Source organism: Fomitiporia mediterranea (genome assembly GCF_000271605.1).
Source record: "Fomitiporia mediterranea MF3/22 unplaced genomic scaffold FOMMEscaffold_13, whole genome shotgun sequence".
NCBI classification, from domain to species: Eukaryota; Fungi; Basidiomycota; class Agaricomycetes; order Hymenochaetales; family Hymenochaetaceae; genus Fomitiporia; species Fomitiporia mediterranea.
The window spans coordinates 1649239-1668077 of record NW_006760398.1 but is presented as its reverse complement, the minus strand read 5'-3'; the positions used below and the strand labels follow the sequence as shown (position 1 = coordinate 1668077).

At 46.7% G+C, this 18839-nt stretch overlaps 7 protein-coding genes across 7 annotated transcripts; 4 read left to right on the top strand and 3 right to left on the bottom strand.

Moving 5' to 3' along the window:
• Positions 1-494: 494 nt before the first annotated feature.
• On the top strand, positions 495-3887 carry FOMMEDRAFT_161001 (uncharacterized protein; the record flags this gene model as incomplete). The annotated part of the gene is made up of 1 exon (XM_007270588.1): positions 495-3887. The coding sequence occupies one exon, from the start codon at positions 495-497 to the stop codon at positions 3885-3887; it is 3393 nt and encodes a 1130-aa protein (XP_007270650.1).
• A 444-nt stretch (positions 3888-4331) lies between these two features.
• Positions 4332-7049, bottom strand: FOMMEDRAFT_136669 (seven-hairpin glycosidase; the record flags this gene model as incomplete). The annotated part of the gene is made up of 13 exons (XM_007270587.1): positions 4332-4561; positions 4627-4670; positions 4733-5083; positions 5138-5331; positions 5391-5522; positions 5576-5714; positions 5785-5810; positions 5879-5902; positions 5963-6022; positions 6113-6242; positions 6301-6374; positions 6446-6566; positions 6676-7049. The coding sequence occupies 13 exons, from the start codon at positions 7047-7049 to the stop codon at positions 4332-4334; spliced, it is 1899 nt and encodes a 632-aa protein (XP_007270649.1).
• A 365-nt stretch (positions 7050-7414) lies between these two features.
• On the bottom strand, positions 7415-7926 carry FOMMEDRAFT_160999 (uncharacterized protein; the record flags this gene model as incomplete). The annotated part of the gene is made up of 3 exons (XM_007270586.1): positions 7415-7617; positions 7673-7724; positions 7792-7926. The coding sequence occupies 3 exons, from the start codon at positions 7924-7926 to the stop codon at positions 7415-7417; spliced, it is 390 nt and encodes a 129-aa protein (XP_007270648.1).
• Positions 7927-8460: 534 nt separating this feature from the next.
• Positions 8461-9008, bottom strand: FOMMEDRAFT_94582 (histone-fold-containing protein; the record flags this gene model as incomplete). The annotated part of the gene is made up of 3 exons (XM_007270375.1): positions 8461-8618; positions 8668-8772; positions 8831-9008. The coding sequence occupies 3 exons, from the start codon at positions 9006-9008 to the stop codon at positions 8461-8463; spliced, it is 441 nt and encodes a 146-aa protein (XP_007270437.1).
• A 272-nt stretch (positions 9009-9280) lies between these two features.
• Positions 9281-10172, top strand: FOMMEDRAFT_142910 (histone-fold-containing protein). The gene is made up of 4 exons (XM_007270585.1): positions 9281-9511; positions 9569-9698; positions 9757-9823; positions 9881-10172. The coding sequence occupies exons 1-4, from the start codon at positions 9349-9351 to the stop codon at positions 9929-9931; spliced, it is 411 nt and encodes a 136-aa protein (XP_007270647.1). The 5' UTR covers positions 9281-9348; the 3' UTR covers positions 9932-10172.
• A 1658-nt stretch (positions 10173-11830) lies between these two features.
• Positions 11831-13669, top strand: FOMMEDRAFT_160996 (uncharacterized protein; the record flags this gene model as incomplete). Its single annotated transcript, XM_007270584.1, has 6 exons — positions 11831-11872; positions 11939-12095; positions 12156-12267; positions 12317-13357; positions 13418-13481; positions 13535-13669. 6 exons carry the CDS (start codon positions 11831-11833, stop codon positions 13667-13669), a joined length of 1551 nt encoding a protein of 516 aa, XP_007270646.1.
• A 1062-nt stretch (positions 13670-14731) lies between these two features.
• Positions 14732-16778, top strand: FOMMEDRAFT_170659 (uncharacterized protein; the record flags this gene model as incomplete). The annotated part of the gene is made up of 6 exons (XM_007270583.1): positions 14732-14773; positions 14841-14997; positions 15056-15167; positions 15218-16261; positions 16326-16389; positions 16449-16778. 6 exons carry the CDS (start codon positions 14732-14734, stop codon positions 16581-16583), a joined length of 1554 nt encoding a protein of 517 aa, XP_007270645.1. The 3' UTR covers positions 16584-16778.
• Positions 16779-18839: the final 2061 nt, after the last annotated feature.

Genomic DNA, 18839 nt, shown 5'->3' with positions numbered 1-18839 from the left:
GTTATTTCTTAAGGCAAGAAATTGTGAAATGCCCCATGTGTGTGATTCGTGTTGTCAAGGACTGTGTGTGTGAGAAGAAACAAATCTCAGCCTTGTCACAAGTTCATTATGATCCCAGCTTGATAAAGGACCATACTGCTGTATAAACAGTGATACTCTTGAGTGCTGAACACCTGAACTTGACCTTAGCACTGTACCCAAGGCTTGACCCAAGGGATCAGCTTTTCATGCTGTACAGATACTGACATACTGTGTCCTGCGTTGAAGTTAGTTTCTTCTTACACACCCTAATAATCGAGTTATAACAAGGAAGATATTTAGACTTACGTCGAATATTTCGTTTGGAACGCGGTGTTTGGACCAACCAGGCCTCAAGGACACAGGAGTATTTCAGGTAATGTGCGCTTTGTTGCCTACTGGCTGCCTTCGGACTGAGCAATCGGATCAACCAAGAATATTGGAATCATCCACGAGCATTACGACCCTGTGCCAACATGGAGTATTATGTAGACCTTGAATTGATTTGTAGTGCAGTTCATAACCTAGCCTTTAAAATTTGGAAACGCTTTGAGCAGTCGAAAGAGCGAGAAGAGCTTCAGGAGTCCATTTTTCTTGGTCGCATTGCACTCGGACTTTATCCTGATCTTCATCCGGATAGGAACGAGGTATTGATCAACCTCGGAGGTTTTCTTTACACAAGATTCGAGGAGTACGGTGTGATAGAAGATCTAGAGGAGGCTATTGAGCGTTGTCGTGCTGCCCTAGAACTTTGCCCCTGCGGACATCCCAACCGCCTCACCCCTTTGATTAACCTCGCACATTCCCTTCACACTCGATCTAGACAGCATGGGCGGACTATAGACCTTGATGAAGCCATCGAGCATTATCGTACTGCCCTGCGGGTTTGTCCCAGTGGTCATTCCGGTCGTTCCTTGTCTTTGAATGGCCTTGCGGGCTGCCTTCAATTTCGGTATGAACTCCATGGACAAACGACAGATATTGATGAAGCCATCAAGTATCATCGTGCTGCCCTTGAGCTTTTCCCTCACGGTCATCCCGATCGTTGCGAATTTTTGAATGGACTTGCGATTTCGCTCCAAACTCGATTTCAGCGGCAAGGACGGGCTGCAGACCTTGATGAAGCCATTGACCACCATCGCACTGCCCTAGACATAGAACCTTGCCACCACGACCACCTCACTCGTTCCTCTTTCCTGCATAATCTTGCAGGCTCCCTTACTATTCGGTTTCAACAGAATGGAGAAACTGCAGACATTGATGAGGCCATCGGGCATTATCGCGCTGCTCTAGATTCTCAACCCGACGGGCATCCCAATCGATCTGTATGTCTGGACAGCCTAGCAAGTTCTCTTTCTGTTCGATTCGAACAGCATGGACAACTTGCAGACCTCGATGAGGCCATCGAGTGTCATCGTGCCGCCTTAGAACTCCAACCCCGCAGACATTTTAATCGTTCCTTGGTTCTTGATAACCTCGCCATTTCCCTTCGGACTCGATTCGAGCAGCACGGACGGATTGCAGATCTCGAAGAAGCCATCGTGCACCATCGTGCCACACTAGAACTTCTCCCGAACAACCATTTCCATCGTTCCGGGTGTCTGGGTAACCTCGCACTTTCTCTGAAAACTCGTTTTCATCAGTATGGGCAGACTGCAGACATTGACGAGGCTATCGAGCATCATCGTGCTGCTCTAGGGCTTCGCCAGAACGGACATCCCAATCGTTCCTCGTCTCTGAATAATCTTGCTATTTCCCTTCAAACCCGATTCAACGAATGTAGAAGACAAATTGCAGATCTCAATGAAGCTGTGGAGCTTTGCTATTCTGCCCTGGAACTTTGTCCTAATGGCCATCCTGATCGATCCATGGTTCTGAACAGCCTGGCAGGTTCCCTTAAAAGTCGATTTGAGCAGCATAGACAGACTGCTGACCTGGATGAGGCCATCGTGCATTATCATGCAGCGCTGGAACTTTACCCAAGCAACCATCCTGATCGTTGGAATCCTCTGAACAACCTTGCAAACTCCCTTCGAACTCGATTTTACTTGTATGGACAGACAATAGACCTTGATGAGGCCATCCAGCTTCATCGTACTGCACTGGAGCTTCGTCCAGAAGGGCATCCTAGTCATTCCATGTCACTGCGGGACTTGGGTTTTTCATTACTCGCTCGATTCGAGAAATTCGGACTTGCGGACAGTTTTGAAGAGTGCATGAAACTACTTGAACGCGCTACTGTACATGACTTTTCAAGCTTGACGATGCGTTTGGAGATTGCCAGGCTATGGGCTGACCTTGCCCAACGTCATTCTCACTGTACCACGTCTAGAGCTTACAAGATGGCAATGCCACTCCTGCAACATGTCCTCATTGTCAGTCCCTCCCTTCATGCACAGCACGAATTTCTCAGGCACCACAGTATGACGTTCGGTGTAAATGGAGTAGCGTATGCTATAGAGGGAAATAGGCTTGAGGAGGCTGTAGAGATGCTTGAGCAAGGAAGGGGTTTACTCTGGTCACAGATGCGTGGGTTTAGGACACCTCTAGATTGCCTTGAAAAAGTAAACAGTGAGCTTGCTAACAGTTTCAGGGATGTTAGTCGCCAGTTGGAAAGCCTTGCAACGTCATCATCTACTGTGTTGCAGTCTCTTTCAAGCACGGTTGTGACCAGGTCATCTGTACTAAATGCACATAGCGAAGGGAAATTGTATGAGGAGCAGCTGAAGTTGAAAATACAACTCTCTACCAAGCAGGAGGGGGTTATCAATGAGATACGGAAAATTCCTGGCTTTACAAGCTTTCTCGCAGCCACATCGTTCCACGTACTCCAATGTGCTGCTTCAGAGGGTCCAGTCATTGTGGTTAATCACAGCAAACATCGATCCGACGTGCTTATTATTCTCTCCCGTGAAGATAGGCCGGTTGTCTGCATTCCGTTAGACAGGGAGTTTTATGAGGAAGGCATTGAACTATGTGCTAAGCTTGTGGGTACACGCTCACAATATGGACCTAACTCAGCAGAATATGACGGGATGCTCCGTTGCACGTTGAAGACGCTATGGGACAGAGTGGTCTCCAAAGTCGTTGACAAACTAGACGAGCTCGGAATTTCCGAAGGATCGCGCATTTGGTGGTGCCCTACATCTTGGCTGTCTGCACTGCCGTTTCATGCTGCAGGTCCGTTCAAGGATACAGACGGAACTATGAAGTATCTCTTGGACAAATACATCTCATCATATACTCCAACGCTCGAAGCACTTATTAACTCGCGGTCATGTGGAAATGGAGAAGAACCGACCACTCTTGTTATTGTGGATACTTCACTTCCGTCAGCTAAGGACGAAATTCGCAAAATCAAGAATTGTGGTATGCAGACCAAATTGCTCAACAGCAAGGAATCTCACGACGTTGTGATAAAAGCACTTCGGAAAGCGACATGGGTCCATTTTATTTGCCATGGACGCTTAGATTCTAAGCCTTTCAACTCGTCGTTCAAGGTGTCGGATCGCCGCCTGACTTTACTCGATATTGTCCAAGCAAACCTTCCTCACGCAGAGTTTGCATTCCTTTCTGCCTGCCACACCGCCGGACAGTCTTTCGAAGTTGCACCCGATGAGGCACTCCACCTAGCTGCGGCAATGCAGTTCTCCGGTTTTCGAAGTGTAATTGGATCGATGTGGGAGTTACTTGACGGGGACGGGCCCTTCTTTGCCAGGACAGTTTATGAGTACATGTGTAACTGTGATGAGGGCGAGGCGAAATATAAACGTGCAGCCACTGGACTTCGTGAAGCAGCCATACAGTTGAAAGCACGAGACGATATTCGGACCGAGAGATGGGTTAATCTAATCCACATAGGTGCTTGATTGTCTGTTGAGGTTCTTGTAAGTGACAATCTTGATTGTTTCGTGTAAGCGCTAAAACTATCATTATGCAGCACTTTCAATTACATAGAGAACAAAGAACTGCTGACTCCCTCAGTTGTACAACAACGGAGGACAAGGCAACAAAGTAGATTTAGAGACCTGTGGTGTACTATACTGTACCTTACCATCAGTGTCATTTTAGTTGCTGCCAAAGAGATAGACAAAGTACTGCCTATTTGCTACACTTCCGACCCATCATTGTACCTGTTCTATATACACTCCTCTTCCAGTATTAACCAACCCCATTATCCAATACAACTCTTCAATGCTCGACAAGAACAGAATAAGTCCGACATAAACGTTAATTGTCCACAGTTATATAAAACAACAACAAAGTTTCTACATAATCCTCCTAGATCCCTCTCCATCTACACATCTACATATCTACACACCAACATCAACATCAACCGCCACCGCCGCAGCAGGCGTCCCCCCACTATGAATAAGCGGCACAACCGGAGTCGGCAACTTCGAGTTCGGGCTAACAGCCGGGAACGCGCTCGCCGTGCTCGAAGGCTTGAACGCCGTCGTCGACGGTATATTAATCGCATTCCCGCCAAACGATAGTAAGCCTGAGTCAATTTTGAATGGTTGGGCTTCTGTGTTGAAGACGACTATAAAACGATGAAGAGGATGTCATTATTAATAATAGAGTAGTTAATGAGAAATAAGGACGCACAGTTATCCAGACTGATATGCTCCGGGTCGTCGAACGTCAGGAACCTGAAAACATAAACATAAGTCCACGGTAATTAAACGATAAAATATAAAAATAGAACACATACAAATACTTCATCACCTCCGCAAAGAAGAAACTCTCCGTATCATCAATGAAAGCCGAGTTCGTAACCGTAACGTCCTCAATCCCCGCAAATGCATTATTAACCTTCAAGAACTTATTCATACTATCCGCAGCAGCACGTGCTCGCTCAAAGTACTTCACATCACCCGTCACACGCCACGCATAGAAGTTACTTTCGAGTACCTCGGGGCGTAAGATGTAGTCTGACCCGCCGTTTAAGACGTAGAAGCCATGTTCGTCGTAGAATTTGAGGTCAGATGCTGAAGGAGGGTTACCGCCGGTGAAGTTACCGTCTTCTGACATCCAGGCGAAGGTTTCGGGGCCAATGCCGGTCCTTAAGCATAATTCAATCCTTGCTACAATAGCTATTTAGGAGATGGACACTTACGCAGTGCTTTGGTACGTGTTCCAGCAAGTCTCGACAAGCTCAAGCGCGATGTCGACAATCGTGTCATTGTTCAACAGCTTTCCTCCCAAGAGCCAATTGCCACCGTGGAAACACGCAAGATGAGAACCAATATGACGAATTTGACGGTTGTCGTCGAAATCTGCCAGATTCGTGTGGTTACCCACTGTTGAGGTCTAAAACAGAAACAATTTGAGTCATAAGCATAAACAGAAGGGATGAATGGCAAGCTTACGCTCAATAGATATTTTATAGAAGAGTCGACAGCCAATCGCCATTCATCAACAAAGGTAGGGTCTGCTGTTCCGATTAAAAGAGGATACTTGATAAGATACTCGAAGTAGCTATCACTTCCTCCACCCCATGTCTGTAAGACGTGTCATCGACTACGAAGCGTAACCCCAAGGAACGGAAACTCACGACGTATCCGCAGTCAAACTGTCCCGACGACGGATCAATGCACTGCGCAGCTAGTCCCGGCAGCGGATCGTCAAGGCTAATAATATGCCGGACGGATTTCTCGGCGAGATTTCGGTAGGTACCATTACCGGTCAGCTTCCTACAATTCAAATAAAACACACTTTCAGTCTTTGCCTGGTCTCAAAAAAGACACCGACATAGACACGTACGAAAGTAAAGCCCACTCAAGTGTAAGCTATTCAAAATTCCCGGATTTATATTAGCCCGCGGAAATAGAAGAAGACAGTCTAGGCGGCGGCGTACCGTTCCTGCTTCCGCAATATTAGTCTGTTATCAAAATGAGTTAAACCGAGCTATTAATATAGTTTGTGAGAAACAATGGCTTACAGCTGCTACGACGGGTTGGTTTGTGGTGAAGTTCATCTCGCCGAACGGCAAGTCGTTATCCTAACCGACGTCGGGAAAATATCACAATGAGGAGAAGGAATGGAAGTCAGATTATATGAAATATGGAAGCATGTCAAATATCAAACATACCCCAACCCAAGCGAAGGCCATCTTATCGGCGACCTCCTTAGCCTTCTCAACGAGGACAGTATGCTTGTTGCCGCTGAGCTCAAAGGAGCTGAGGAGACCACCGACGTATCGAATAGTAGTCTCGAAGAGGCTAAATTCAATAACGGTGTCAGCACGTTAGTATATCGCTGTCGTAATAGCATCCGGACCTAACGGTCTCCTCAACTTGGGAACGGCTAAAGTCGATCTGGGCACTGAAGTTGACGGCCTCATTGAAGAAGTCCTAATATAAGCAAAAAGCACGAAGTCGGTCATTACTACGAAACTTCGGAGGAATAATAATAAAATGCATACATCCAAGCCCATGATGAACATCGTTGCCATACCGTCCACGATGGTTGCGCCCCAGCCATTGCGTCCGTCATTGAAAGTCAAGCTGACAGGCTGAAGATCATCATGACCAAATGCAAACTTCCTGTAAGTCACGCGTCGCGACATCAAAACGCGTCAGTACAAAGGTTATACACGGTCCTGCCGCGTGGCACAAACCAAGGACCCGACGGAGAACGAACGAACGTCCTCACCTGTACGTCTCATACGCCTCAGAGAACATCGATTTTATGAGGTTGGCATTTTCAGCTGCGTTTGGAGGAAGTCGCAATCCAGGCTTCTGCACCTGGATAGCTTGGGATGCGCCAGTGAGCGCAAGGGCAGCAAGTAGGGTGCGTTTTGAAAACATGGGGGAAGCCGGATAGTTAGAGAACGACAAGAGGATATTATAAAGGAACGGCTGAGTTGTGAGAAAACGAGTGGAAAGGATAAACGAGTGGTCCGAAGTGAGAGCGACGGAGGAAGAAGCGGGTCTGGGGACCGAGGTTCGGGACAGCACACAACTGCTTTGGAGCCAGTCCAGATCGAAAGCCGTCCGTATATATGCATCCGTCATATGCACACTCATCGCTCGCTTCCATACAGGTCGGCTCAAATGCCGGCTATCGGTTGATTAGTGCGTTTACGCGTACATAGCGTTACTCGGAATTCTATCAGCAAGTGGTTCTATAGGATCTGCCATATGCAAAAAATAGAAAACAAGGACACGCACACGTTTCTCTTCAGTCTATCCCTGAGTGTCATTGCGGGCCACACCTTTCCTGTTTGTCGCGTGACACACTCGTCGTGTGCTGGCGCATCTGAGAAGCAGTGATAGCGGCTCAGGGCAGGGAGAAAGCAGACCGAAAATGGAAGGGAAAGCGAGCGAGCACGAGGCAAGGATGGAGGGTATACCGCTCATTCCGCTTCGCAATTATTTCTGTGCACCCGCATCTATTGATGATCGCTGGCATTCTCCAACAGGAACGGAGTAGTCGGGCATGCAAGCAAAAGCGGAGACGGGAGAGGTGGATGTACCAGAGTTGGAGTAGTATAGCTCCCGCTTGAGGGCGCCCACGGACAAAAAGAAGCGACTAATTGAAGTGCGTCATGAAGATCGGCTTCGTCCTCCCGTGATCTCAATTCAATCTCACATTCTATACGAAGGAAAAACTATTGGCTACACACATGGATGAATTTGTTTGAGCGAACCCCGCCTGGTAGGTGCAGGCCCGTGTTCTCCGACACGGAAAGGTGTACATACCTGGATTCATTTTCGTAGTAAATACAAGTTTGTCTCAACGCCGAAAATGGCTCTTGCATTTCCGTACCCAATTTGGGCGGCCGTAATGTCGCTCAGAGGAAGCAAAGAAACGAAAGAAATGGGTGTGCGAGCGATACTGTACTGAACCTTTGTGGCATAGACACCGTAATGACCGTCTTTCGTCCGCAACTCCCCCATTCATTGTCAGCTTTGACATATAGAAGACTTCATTAATATTAGAGAATAAAAGAAGTGTTCAGAATTATCACCGCCATTCTGATTCTGATGCAGCTACCTCTTGCAAAAGCGCTGAATGAGCAAGGGTCTGTCCAGTTAACGAGGTGTCGATATTTGCATATGGCATTCATTCGACGCGTCAGGGATTCCGTTCGGTGAATAGAGAAATATAGAAAGCATCTATTCTGGATGATTGAGTCGTCCTCCTTGACCATCTGACTCTGCAAATGCATCAGGAACAGCAAGACTCTTTCCGCATCCAACAGAACACGTCCATCCAGATCTATTTTTGGACTATCCTTCTGATATTCATGATCGAACTCTCACAGCTTAAAAATAGATCGCAGAAGAGACAATTCAGACCGACATATGAATAGTCGAAGACAGAGAAGCGGGATAAATAACATAGACTACATGTGAACAGATAGAAATACAACATCCCATATGAAAAATCTACTTCGCGTTCACGCTCGAGAACTGAATTGCAATACATAAGCACTCAATTCCAGTGACAAATGATGCATAAGCATACCTTGGTCACCGACTTGGTCCCCTCGGAAATAGCGTGCTTCGCGAGTTCACCTGGCAAGATAAGGCGAACAGAAGTTTGGATTTCTCGTGACGAGATTGTCGACTTTTTGGAGTACGACGCGAGTTCTGGGACGACGTTTAAGGAAACAAGTCAAACTGTAATAAATGAACGCACTGGATGCCTCGCCAGCAATACGCTCGAAGATGTCATTGACGAATGAGTTGAGGATAGCCATCGCCTTGTTGGAAATACCAGTATCGGGGTGGACCTGCTTCAGGACTGATTCGCAACGTCAGCTCAAGTGTAATGCCAATTCCAGCAATCGAAATATGCTCACCCTTGTAGATGTAAGACGAGTAAGTCTCCTTGCGGACCTTGCGCTTCTTCTTCTTGTCACCATCGCCAGCTGCGGTTTTCTTCGCAGTCTTAGCCGCCGGCTTGTCAGAGACAGTCTTTGCAGGCGCCTTGGAGGCGGTGGGGGCCTTGCCAGCAGTCGAAGCGGGTTTGGGTGCCATTGGAGATGAAGTTTGTGAAAGTGGTGATGAATGAGGGCTGAGTGTGGTGACGGCGGGCGATAAACAAAGATATGCTCGGGAACGAAGGAGCGCGCGTCATATTTAAAGCGCGGCCGGCGTTTGGATGTATTTGGTCAAGTCGCGTGATGGAGGCACGGTGTGACTCAACAGTAACGCGTGTCTTGAGTGGTTTTCCTATAATTCTGGCACAGCCACGGATCCTTTATAAGCGCGACCTGCGTCTCTTGATTCTCTGCTCATAGTTCTCGCCGTCACTACCGTCGCACGACACTCACCAAGCCCAACCGACTTTTATCCCACTTTCAACCACATAACTACAATGTCTGGCAAAGGAAAGGCTGGCAAGTCCGGAGGCAAGTCTGGTGACGCTTCCAAGTCCCAATCCCGCTCTGCGAAAGCTGGTCTCCAATTCCCGGTTGGTCGTATTCACCGACTTCTCAAGCGTGGCAACTACGCTCAACGTGTTGGCGCTGGTGCTCCTGGTAAGCTTAATTGACTGCATTTTATCAAGTACTTTTCGAACTTACATGAATTCGCAGTCTACCTCGCTGCCGTACTTGAGTACCTTGCTGCCGAAATTCTTGAACTTGCAGGAAACGCTGCTCGTGATAACAAGAAGCAACGTATTGTGCCTCGTCATCTCCAACTTGCTATCCGAAATGATGAAGAGTACGTTTTCACCTTAATAAATGCCGATTATTTTTATAAACTGACTGTCGCGTTTTAGGCTGAACAAGCTCCTTGGCAATGTTGTCATCTCGCAGGGTGGTGTCGTACCATTCATCAACCCCGAGGTTCGTATCCTTTGTTTATTGTTGTACCAAGCTTGTATTGACTAAAATATTCCGTAGCTCCTGCCGAATAAAACTGCAAAGGGCAAGAAAGAGTCTCAGGAGGTGTAGATTTCGTATTTCGTCGCATTACATTTCCTGTGTTTTGTATTATTATACGCCTTGTATTTGTGCTTTTCCCTTTATTCTGGCTTCCTTGAATATCCTGTCTGAATGTGTGGGAGAATTAAGTTCGTGCGTGGGAATTATCGAGACTGGCCTTCATTTCTCGAAGGCCTGTTGTAGTCGTTACTGCATCGGTTATACTGGAATGAGACTGAATGGGAGCAACTGCTGTTCCAAGCTATTGTGCACCTTACTCTAGACACGAGCCAAGCAGCAATGAGGAATTGGCCTCTGAAATAACATAGTCGAAGCATAGTTACAGGACACATACCAACAAAACACAGCATGACTACTTATTTCTCTGTTCATCTTTCTCATTGTTGCTTCTGACTGCATGTTTTCCCGCTTCTTCAGCATTTACACAGTACTGGCTGTGTACGACTTTGCTGGAGTATATCTGTTTTTTGACAGAAGATTGGAGATTCATCGTCATGTCTTTGCCAAGAGCTTGAAGATTTACCAAATCAACAACACTCGGTATCAAAGCGTATCTTCCACGTTTTCTGAAATTTTATGCTCCCAGCATATGACTTCGTCCAAGAGTGAGGCGGTCAATGACTATCTTTCGGAGTTGACGCTTAGCCTGGTATGTTCGATGCATTGCGTGATCGTACTTGCCTGATGAGAGTTCTTCTCCCAATTCATGCTATGATTTTGACAAGCATGGACGGTTTACAGGCAGTTCTGCTTCCCGCATGCAGTATCGGTGTTAGCACTCCCGATTTCCTGTCCACCATGAAAATTTCCAAAGGATAAAATATGCTGCTATAGCTTGCGAAAATCTTACCGCCTTCAAAACTTCCCGAACCTGAATGCCACCTCATGCATGTCGAATTATCCAAGACACCGATGTTTGATACTTCACGTCCATGTGTCTTCACGTCGCAGCACTAGCGGCCTTGGCCAGCTCATGGTGCGATTTCTCTCATATTGTTGAGAATAATCCCAGCTTGGAGCATGGACTAGTGGCACAACATACGCGCATCATTTCGCGATAAGCCTTCTTCACGAACAGCCAAGCCCACTCAAAGCCCGCCTGGCAAGGACAACCGCCTCGTTGCACCCTCGTATCGATGTCTTGCTCATCATCCCTGGCTCTTTCTACATGCGACGGTGGCCGAAGGGCAGACACGCTGGTTTACCATGTGCATTCACATATCTTCGCGACCGAACCAACCTACGTAAATATGGTCGTCTTCCACTTCGGGTCGATCCTTGTAAATCGACGAAGCGAATTATGTTCCGAAGCGATGCATCGCTGTAACTGCGTCATCTCTTCCGAGATTGCCAGACCTCAAATGAAAGCGAATCTGGCCGTCGAATCATCGTTCGTCCGTGCTCTAACCGACTTGCCTTATAAAGCGGAGAAGCTACCAACGCGTATTCGTCTTGTTCCGCTAGAAGACCCCTGGGTAATGCAGCCGACACGCCACAAATGTTTTTCATCTTCATGAAAATGACTTGCCAAGGATCTCGGTCACACCGCCGTGGTCACCAGAAATGTGTCTCGAGGACTGCGCAAATTTTCTTAGTCTTTCCGTTTTCTTACCTCCTCGTGCGGGCTGGGAATATTCTTTCACTATCTCGTCAGCGAATTTCGCGCGCCATTTGCCAAGGGTCTCCCGCGCAAAAACATTTCAGAAAGCTAATAACGGTTGGATATAAAATAGACGAAGCGATACGCTAGAATGAAGCCCTACTCCGAACGAGCTGCAGCAAGTACCCACCCTAAAACAAGCGTCATCCCCGAGACGACCACCGCAGCACTAGCAGGTTAATAAGTAGACTCGATACAAGTCGCGTCCGGTCTGAGACTTACCGTTTCTCCTTCCACTCCTTTTCTCCATGGCCGCCAGTGTTCTCCTGCTGGTTGGGACCGTGCTTTTGGTAAGTCTCGTTTTACCGCACGAAGCTGGTTCTAGCTCTTTCGCTTACGCTCGTGTTTCATGTTAGGCAATCACTGAAGTTTTCTTACTTTGTTTCGCCGGATATATTCTCGCCCGTATGGATATCCTCAACAAGCAGACCCGAAAGCAGGTCAACAGACTAAACACTTCAATCTTTACTCCTGCTCTGCTATTCACAAAGGTTGCCTTTTCTCTGACCGCATGTAAGTTAGACCACTCTCGGCGGTCATGGTTAGACTCTGATTATTTCGACTGCCCGTTAGCGGAGCTCAAGGAACTATGGATAATCCCCATTCTCTTCATTATTATAACTGCTGTCTCTGCTGGAGTCGCCTATATCATGGGCCTAATTTGTCGAGTCAAACCAGAACACAGGTAATCCGAAATACTTGTTCATTCATGACGTATGTTAACGGCATTGAAGGTACTTCGCGATGGCCGCGGCCATGTTCATGAACTCAAACTCGATGCCGATCGCACTCATGCAAAGTCTAATCGGTACTGTTGCGGAGCTGAAGTGGAATGAAAACGATACGCAGAGCGATATGTTGGCTCGTTCCCTCACGTACCTCGTCCTCTACAGCACGCTCGGTAATATTGCGCGCTGGAGTTTTGGTGTGAAGATCCTTGAGAGAGCTGATGCGACCGCACAGGAGACTACCCACGGCGAGAAGAACATTGACGTTGAGTCGCAACAGACGGTCAAGGAAGTTGATGGTAAAACTCCCTTACATAGTCGCTCGCCATCCGACGTAACTACGACCGGAGAGCCAGACAGGTCTCGTCCCCGAGGCCAAGGCGGTTCGCCAATGTTCTACTTATCTGACGAACCACCCCGGTCCAATACCAGTCTTCCTTACGTTGACTCTAGGGTAGCTGAAGAACCAGACCCATACATCCCCCTCTCCACCAAAAGTTCGTCAACAACGTTAGCGCCGATCACAATCAGCACTGCTTTGGAAACAGAAGGTCAAACGGAACTTGCAATCCCTGCTCCGCCACTCACCAAATGGCAACGCTTCGTGAGCGGATTGAAACGCTTTTGGATCGCATTCTATGACTTCATGACTATGCCACTCTGGGCTGCTTTGTTATCCATCATCATCGCTCTCATTCCTCCAGTTCAGAATCTAATCGCAAACCACATGCGTCCGGTACGGAAGGCATTGGAGGCAGCTGGAGATTGCTCAATCCCACTCACGCTCGTCGTTCTCGGCGCATACTTCTATACGCCTCCGCCTAGGGATACGGCAGTACCACCCCTCAAGGAGAGACTCCGCAATGCACTTCGGTTTCGTCAATCAACTCCTCCAGATGCGACAATGAAAGCAGAAAGGCCAAAACGTCCTGGCGAAAAGCGCACTATATTCATTGCGATTATCTCCCGACAAGTACTTTGTCCTTTGATTGTCCTGCCCTTAATGCTCGCGTTCGTCCGGTTCGACGTGCCGAAGGTGTTCTCTGAGTACGTGCCAGTTTACGTTCACCCCCGAAAATGATGTTAGCCTAATTCTGTGGTTGCCAGTCCGGTTTTTGTTGTGTCGAACGTACTTCTTGTTTCAGCTCCCATTGCGTTAACACTGGCTCAGGTACTCGTCTTTTGGGATTAATTGGTGTACATGAAACTGACCGTTTAACACAGATGTCCTCAAAAACCGGTGCAAGCGATGGGTTTGAGCGGTTACTCAGTACAACGATTTTCTATGCGTACTGTGTCGCTTTACTTCCAGTCACTATCATCTACGTCGTTCTCGGCCTTATTCTCGCAAAGCTGTAATGCGGGGTGTTTTTCCCCTTCCCGTCACTCACCTTCACAAGGTCTCCACACTCCCTCGTCTTGCCCTTCCTTCTTCCCTTTATAGATTTCTAGATATTTCCTGATTGCCTATACATCATGCTTTCACTGCATAGATTTACTACGTATCTCACCTCTACATACGCTAATACCGAGCATAGCGATACACACCGATGCTCTGCTATATTTCTCCCTCGCTTAGTCTGGACTCTACTAATACCCCGCCAATGTAGCGTTACAGTATTCCAACAGTCAATTTCTTGCGCAGTTTTAATCTCCTAGATAGACTTTTTTCTCGGATGTACTAACGTACGCTTCCAGTGTCACTACACCTACTCGGTGTATGTATAGACTCTTTTCCTGACCCGTTGGGTGATCTTCGGATTGGTGTAAAATGAATGTGTCAGCAGACGCACGTGCGCGCCATAAGTGCACATTTGCGCAATGCGCGTGTTTACCTGTCTTTCCACTCTCTCGTTTCGTACTCGTCGTAAATTGCATCCATCTGACCACTTCTGAGGGCAATCTTCGAGTTACGGTGTCCCAAACTTCACATCGACCTCGTCTAATCTGTTTTTGCCGCTATCGTACTTGCACATAGCCTATCCTCGAAGCGCGCGACATTTGCCAACCAAGGATCCTCCGCACAGGACATTTCAGAAAGCCAACAGTGGTCGCATACAATATTAACAACGCGATACATTAGAATGAAGCTTAACGAGCAGCAGCGAACAGCCACTCTAAGACAAGTGTTGTCCCGGTTGAGACTAATGGAGGGCATATGCGTCATTGCTCGTTATGGCTAATATTTCTTTCGATTCAGACCATGTCCCTAATCAAGTGGTAGCGTATATAAAACTCCCAGCCATCGCTCGCACCACCTTGGTCTCGTCTTATCTCGACTAAGGTGAGTATTTTGGAACTGTTCTATTTCCCTATCGTTCTTATTTACTACATTACCGTATAGCTTTGTTTCTACAGTCTTAGGGACGGCTACCTCAGTAATCTCCAACTTGTCGTCGCTCCTTCTGTCCCTTATCTCCCATGGCAGTCAATCTTCTCCTGCTGGTTGGGACCGTGCTCCTGGTACGTCTTCTTCTAGTAGATTTGGGCTGGTTTTGGCCTTTTCGTTTACGATTGCCTTTCACGTTAGGCTATTGCTCAGGTTTTCTTACTCTGTCTCGCCGGGTACATCCTTGCTCGTATGGATATCCTCAACAAGCAGACCCGAAAGCAAGTCAATCGTCTCAACACTTCGATTTTCACTCCCGCTCTACTATTCACAAAGGTTGCCTATTCGCTGACTGCAAGTAAGTCAAGCCACTTAACCGTCGTGAACAGACTCTAACTATTTCGATTTCTCGTTAGCGGAGCTCAAGCAACTATGGATCATCCCTATTCTCTTCATCATCGTGACTGCAGTATCTGCTGGAGTCGCTTACCTCATGGGCCTGGTCTGTCGGGTCAAGCCAGAACACAGGTAACGCGCAAGTTTGTACCTGTTTATAAAATGTGTTAATGGTATTGAAGGTACTTCGCTATGGCCGCAGCAATGTTCATGAACTCAAACTCGATGCCAATCGCCCTTATGCAAAGCTTAATCGGCACCGTCTCGGAATTGAAGTGGAATGAAAGCGATACACCGAATAGTATGTTGGCTCGTTCCCTCACGTACCTCGTGCTCTACAGTACGCTTGGTAATATTGCGCGCTGGAGTTTTGGTGTGAAGATCCTTGAAAGAGCAGACGCGTCCGCACAAGAAAGTACTGCCGACGAGAAGAAGATTGATGTTGAATCGCAACAACCTGCGAAGGAGATTGGGAGTGCTGGTAATAGTCCTGTAGAGAGTTGCTTTTCGTCGGACGTAACTGTGACTGCGGAACCAGGTAGCAACTGCCTCGGAGGCAAGAGTGATTCGTCAACGTTCTACTCATCTGACGAGGCTCGCCTGTCTGTTGCTGGTCTTCCTCGCGTTGACGCTGGAGTAACTGAAGAACAAGTTTTACGCGCTCCTCTTTTCACCAGAAGCTCGTCAACTTTAGTTCCTCACACGATTAATGCTACCTCGGAAGCAAAAGACCGAACGGAACCGGAAGTCCCTACTCCACCGCTCACCAAATGGCAACGCTTTGTCGGCAGATTGAAACGCTTTTGGACTGGATTCTACGACTTCATGACTATGCCACTCTGGGCTGCTTTGTTGTCCATAATCATCGCTCTCATTCCTCCAGTTCAAAACGTAGTCTCAAACTACATGCCTCCAGTACGGAAGGCGTTGGAGGCAGCTGGGGATTGCTCAATCCCACTCACACTCGTCGTCCTCGGTGCTTACTTCTATACGCCTCTGCCTAAGGGTACAGTGATACCTCCCCTCAAGGAGAGACTTCGGAATGCTCTTCGGTTTCGTCGATCAACTCCTTCAGATGCAGCACCGAAGGCAGAGAAGCCGATGCGCACAGGCGAAAAACGCACCATACTCATTTCGATTATTTCCCGACAAGTGCTTTGTCCTCTGATTGTACTCCCATTAATGCTTGTGTTCATCCACTTCAACGTTCCGAGAGTGTTCTCCGAGTACGTACTCCCTCACGTTTGCTTATTAAGTTGAATAATGCTGACTAAATTTTACAATGGCCAGTCCTGTCTTCGTTGTGTCAAACGTGCTGCTTGTCTCGGCTCCTATTGCGTTAACTCTTGCCCAGGTACCTATGTCTTCAGTGATGATCAATGCGCAGGTGGCTGACAATTCGATGAAATTCAGATGTCTTCGAAAACTGGTGCAAGCGATGGATTCGAGCGGTTGCTCAGTACAACGATCTTCTATGCGTATTGCATCGTTTTAACACCCATCACGATTGTCTACATCATCATAGGCCTGATCCTCGCAAAGATGTAATGCATTTCCTCATCCTTTCTTTCTCTTACCCTCCTTCGCCGCCCACGCTCCTTTGTCATGTTCAGTCTTTTCCCTCGATGCCTACCAATTGCATATCTATCCCACTTGCACTACATAGTCACTACATACACTTGCCGCGTATTTCATCACGTTACATAGGCTAATACCTAGTATAACCATCCACGCCTTATGCTCTGTGATATTCCTCCTCCATGCAGTAACCCCATACCCGCCAATGTAGCTTTAGAATATCTAGGAATTTCTTGCTCAATTTTTATCACTTACATCGATTTTCCCCCTTAGAGCTGCTTCCTTGGAATCTCAACGTCACTGCTCCCACTCAATGTCAGGACAAAGGAAAGAGATTGATGTAACAGTAAGTACTGATGTCTGAAACATAGGAGAGTTGTAGGGTAGTAATAGGTAGTCTTAATCTAATGTCAGTGACAGTGTAGAGGGGACCTGAAGGCTCAGCAAGGGGACCCAGGCTACAACTATCCTACACAACAGAAATACAGAATACAAGTACTAGAACATAGTTGGAACTTGCAGAAAGGGCAGAGAGAGAGAGTGGGACAAGAGTAGAGTATATAGAGTAAGCCTAAGAGTACAGGACTACCTAGAGTAGACAAGATCAAGACTACAGGACCAGTCTGATCTTGTACACCTATATATACTAAACTACACAAGAGTACTCAGGGAGTATGAGCCACTAAGAATGATGAGCCACAAAGAATGAGAGAAAGGAATGTCAAAGATAAAGGTACAAAGAATGAAGGGATGGACAAAGGGTAAGAGACCATAGAATGATACAAAGAATGAAGGGGTAGTCAAAGGAATGGAATGATGAAGTAAGGAAGGGTAGTAGCAAGAGTCAGCATGCATATAGTCCATAGACAGTACCCCTAAGGGACAGAAGTCCTGAGTTCTGGTACAGAAGGGTACAGAACCCTTGGAACTGAAGGTACAAGAGCAGAGAACTGTAACACATAGGAGCACAAGTTGAGAAGATAGGGGTGGACAGGTTGAATGCATGCCAGTATGATAGAGTGTCACAGGGGTGTTCAAAGGAACAGTTGTGTCAATTCCACATCCAGACCCTGAGTCCTACAGTTCTTTTTTGGTTAGCTTGAATTGGCCACCCACAGTTCAACTTGAATTTCACTAAGTCAAAATAAAGTCCTTTTCTAATAAAATACATATTCCCCTCCCTAATCCTAGCCAAAACCCATCCTAACACTCAAACCTAACAACCCAACTTATCCCAAACCTAATTGGGTGGCAAAGCCCCCCAAACCCCCCTCCTAACTTCTTAGTCCAAGAGTTGCCGCACTAGTATTATGTAAGTGGCCATTCAGGGTCATCCCAAATTGGGTCGTGAGACTCAGGGTCTGGATGCAGAAAATCAAAGGTTCAAAGGAACAACTTTTGTGACAAAATCTCACTTTTTTCTTATCTTCATATTAATTTTTTTACAGCACTTAATAGCTTGGAAAAATTCAGGCATATAGTATTATACATATAATCATTAGATACATAAATTTTTAAGTAAATTTTTGATGTGGAAAGAAATGTGGGGGAAAACAAAATTGGTGTTTAAAGGAACGTCCAATGCCTGTAGTGTTGATCCGCATCACGGAAATAGGCGAACAAAAGCGACCACATGCATAAAAATAGCCAGAAAAGCAGAACGAGAAGAAAAGAAGTTGAAGTTGATACACACCCTTTTACATTTTTAAATTTTAAACTTTCTAAACCCTTTTAAACTTTTGCCACCCTTCTTCTATTCATTACCCCTTTTAGTTTAGTGTTGATTCCTTTATAGTGTAGACATGGACCCTACTATACTGACCACCACCCCTACTGTCCTGCCAGATCAGTAGTTACAAGCAGAACTAGCTTAATATGTATAAACCTCTATTTAAGAGGCCTTTGCTAACTATGTGCCCCCAGCCCTTTCAGAACCTGTTCTGATTGTTTTAGAAGTTGTAACCTGTTCTGGAAAGAAAGTACATGTAGCCTACCCTTTGGACTTTAATGAGTAGCACTTTGAGGACTTCCAGCACTAAGTTGAACTATACATGACTGTTACTTCAACTAATCTATTCTTAGATCTCAATTGTATCCTATTTGTCCTCTCCTTCATGAAGGAAGGCAACACAACCACCTGGGCCCAGAACTGGATCAAAGGTTATCAGATCAGAAGCCTGATCCAACTTCAGAACAATGAGTCATACTCAGAATTCATAGAGCAGC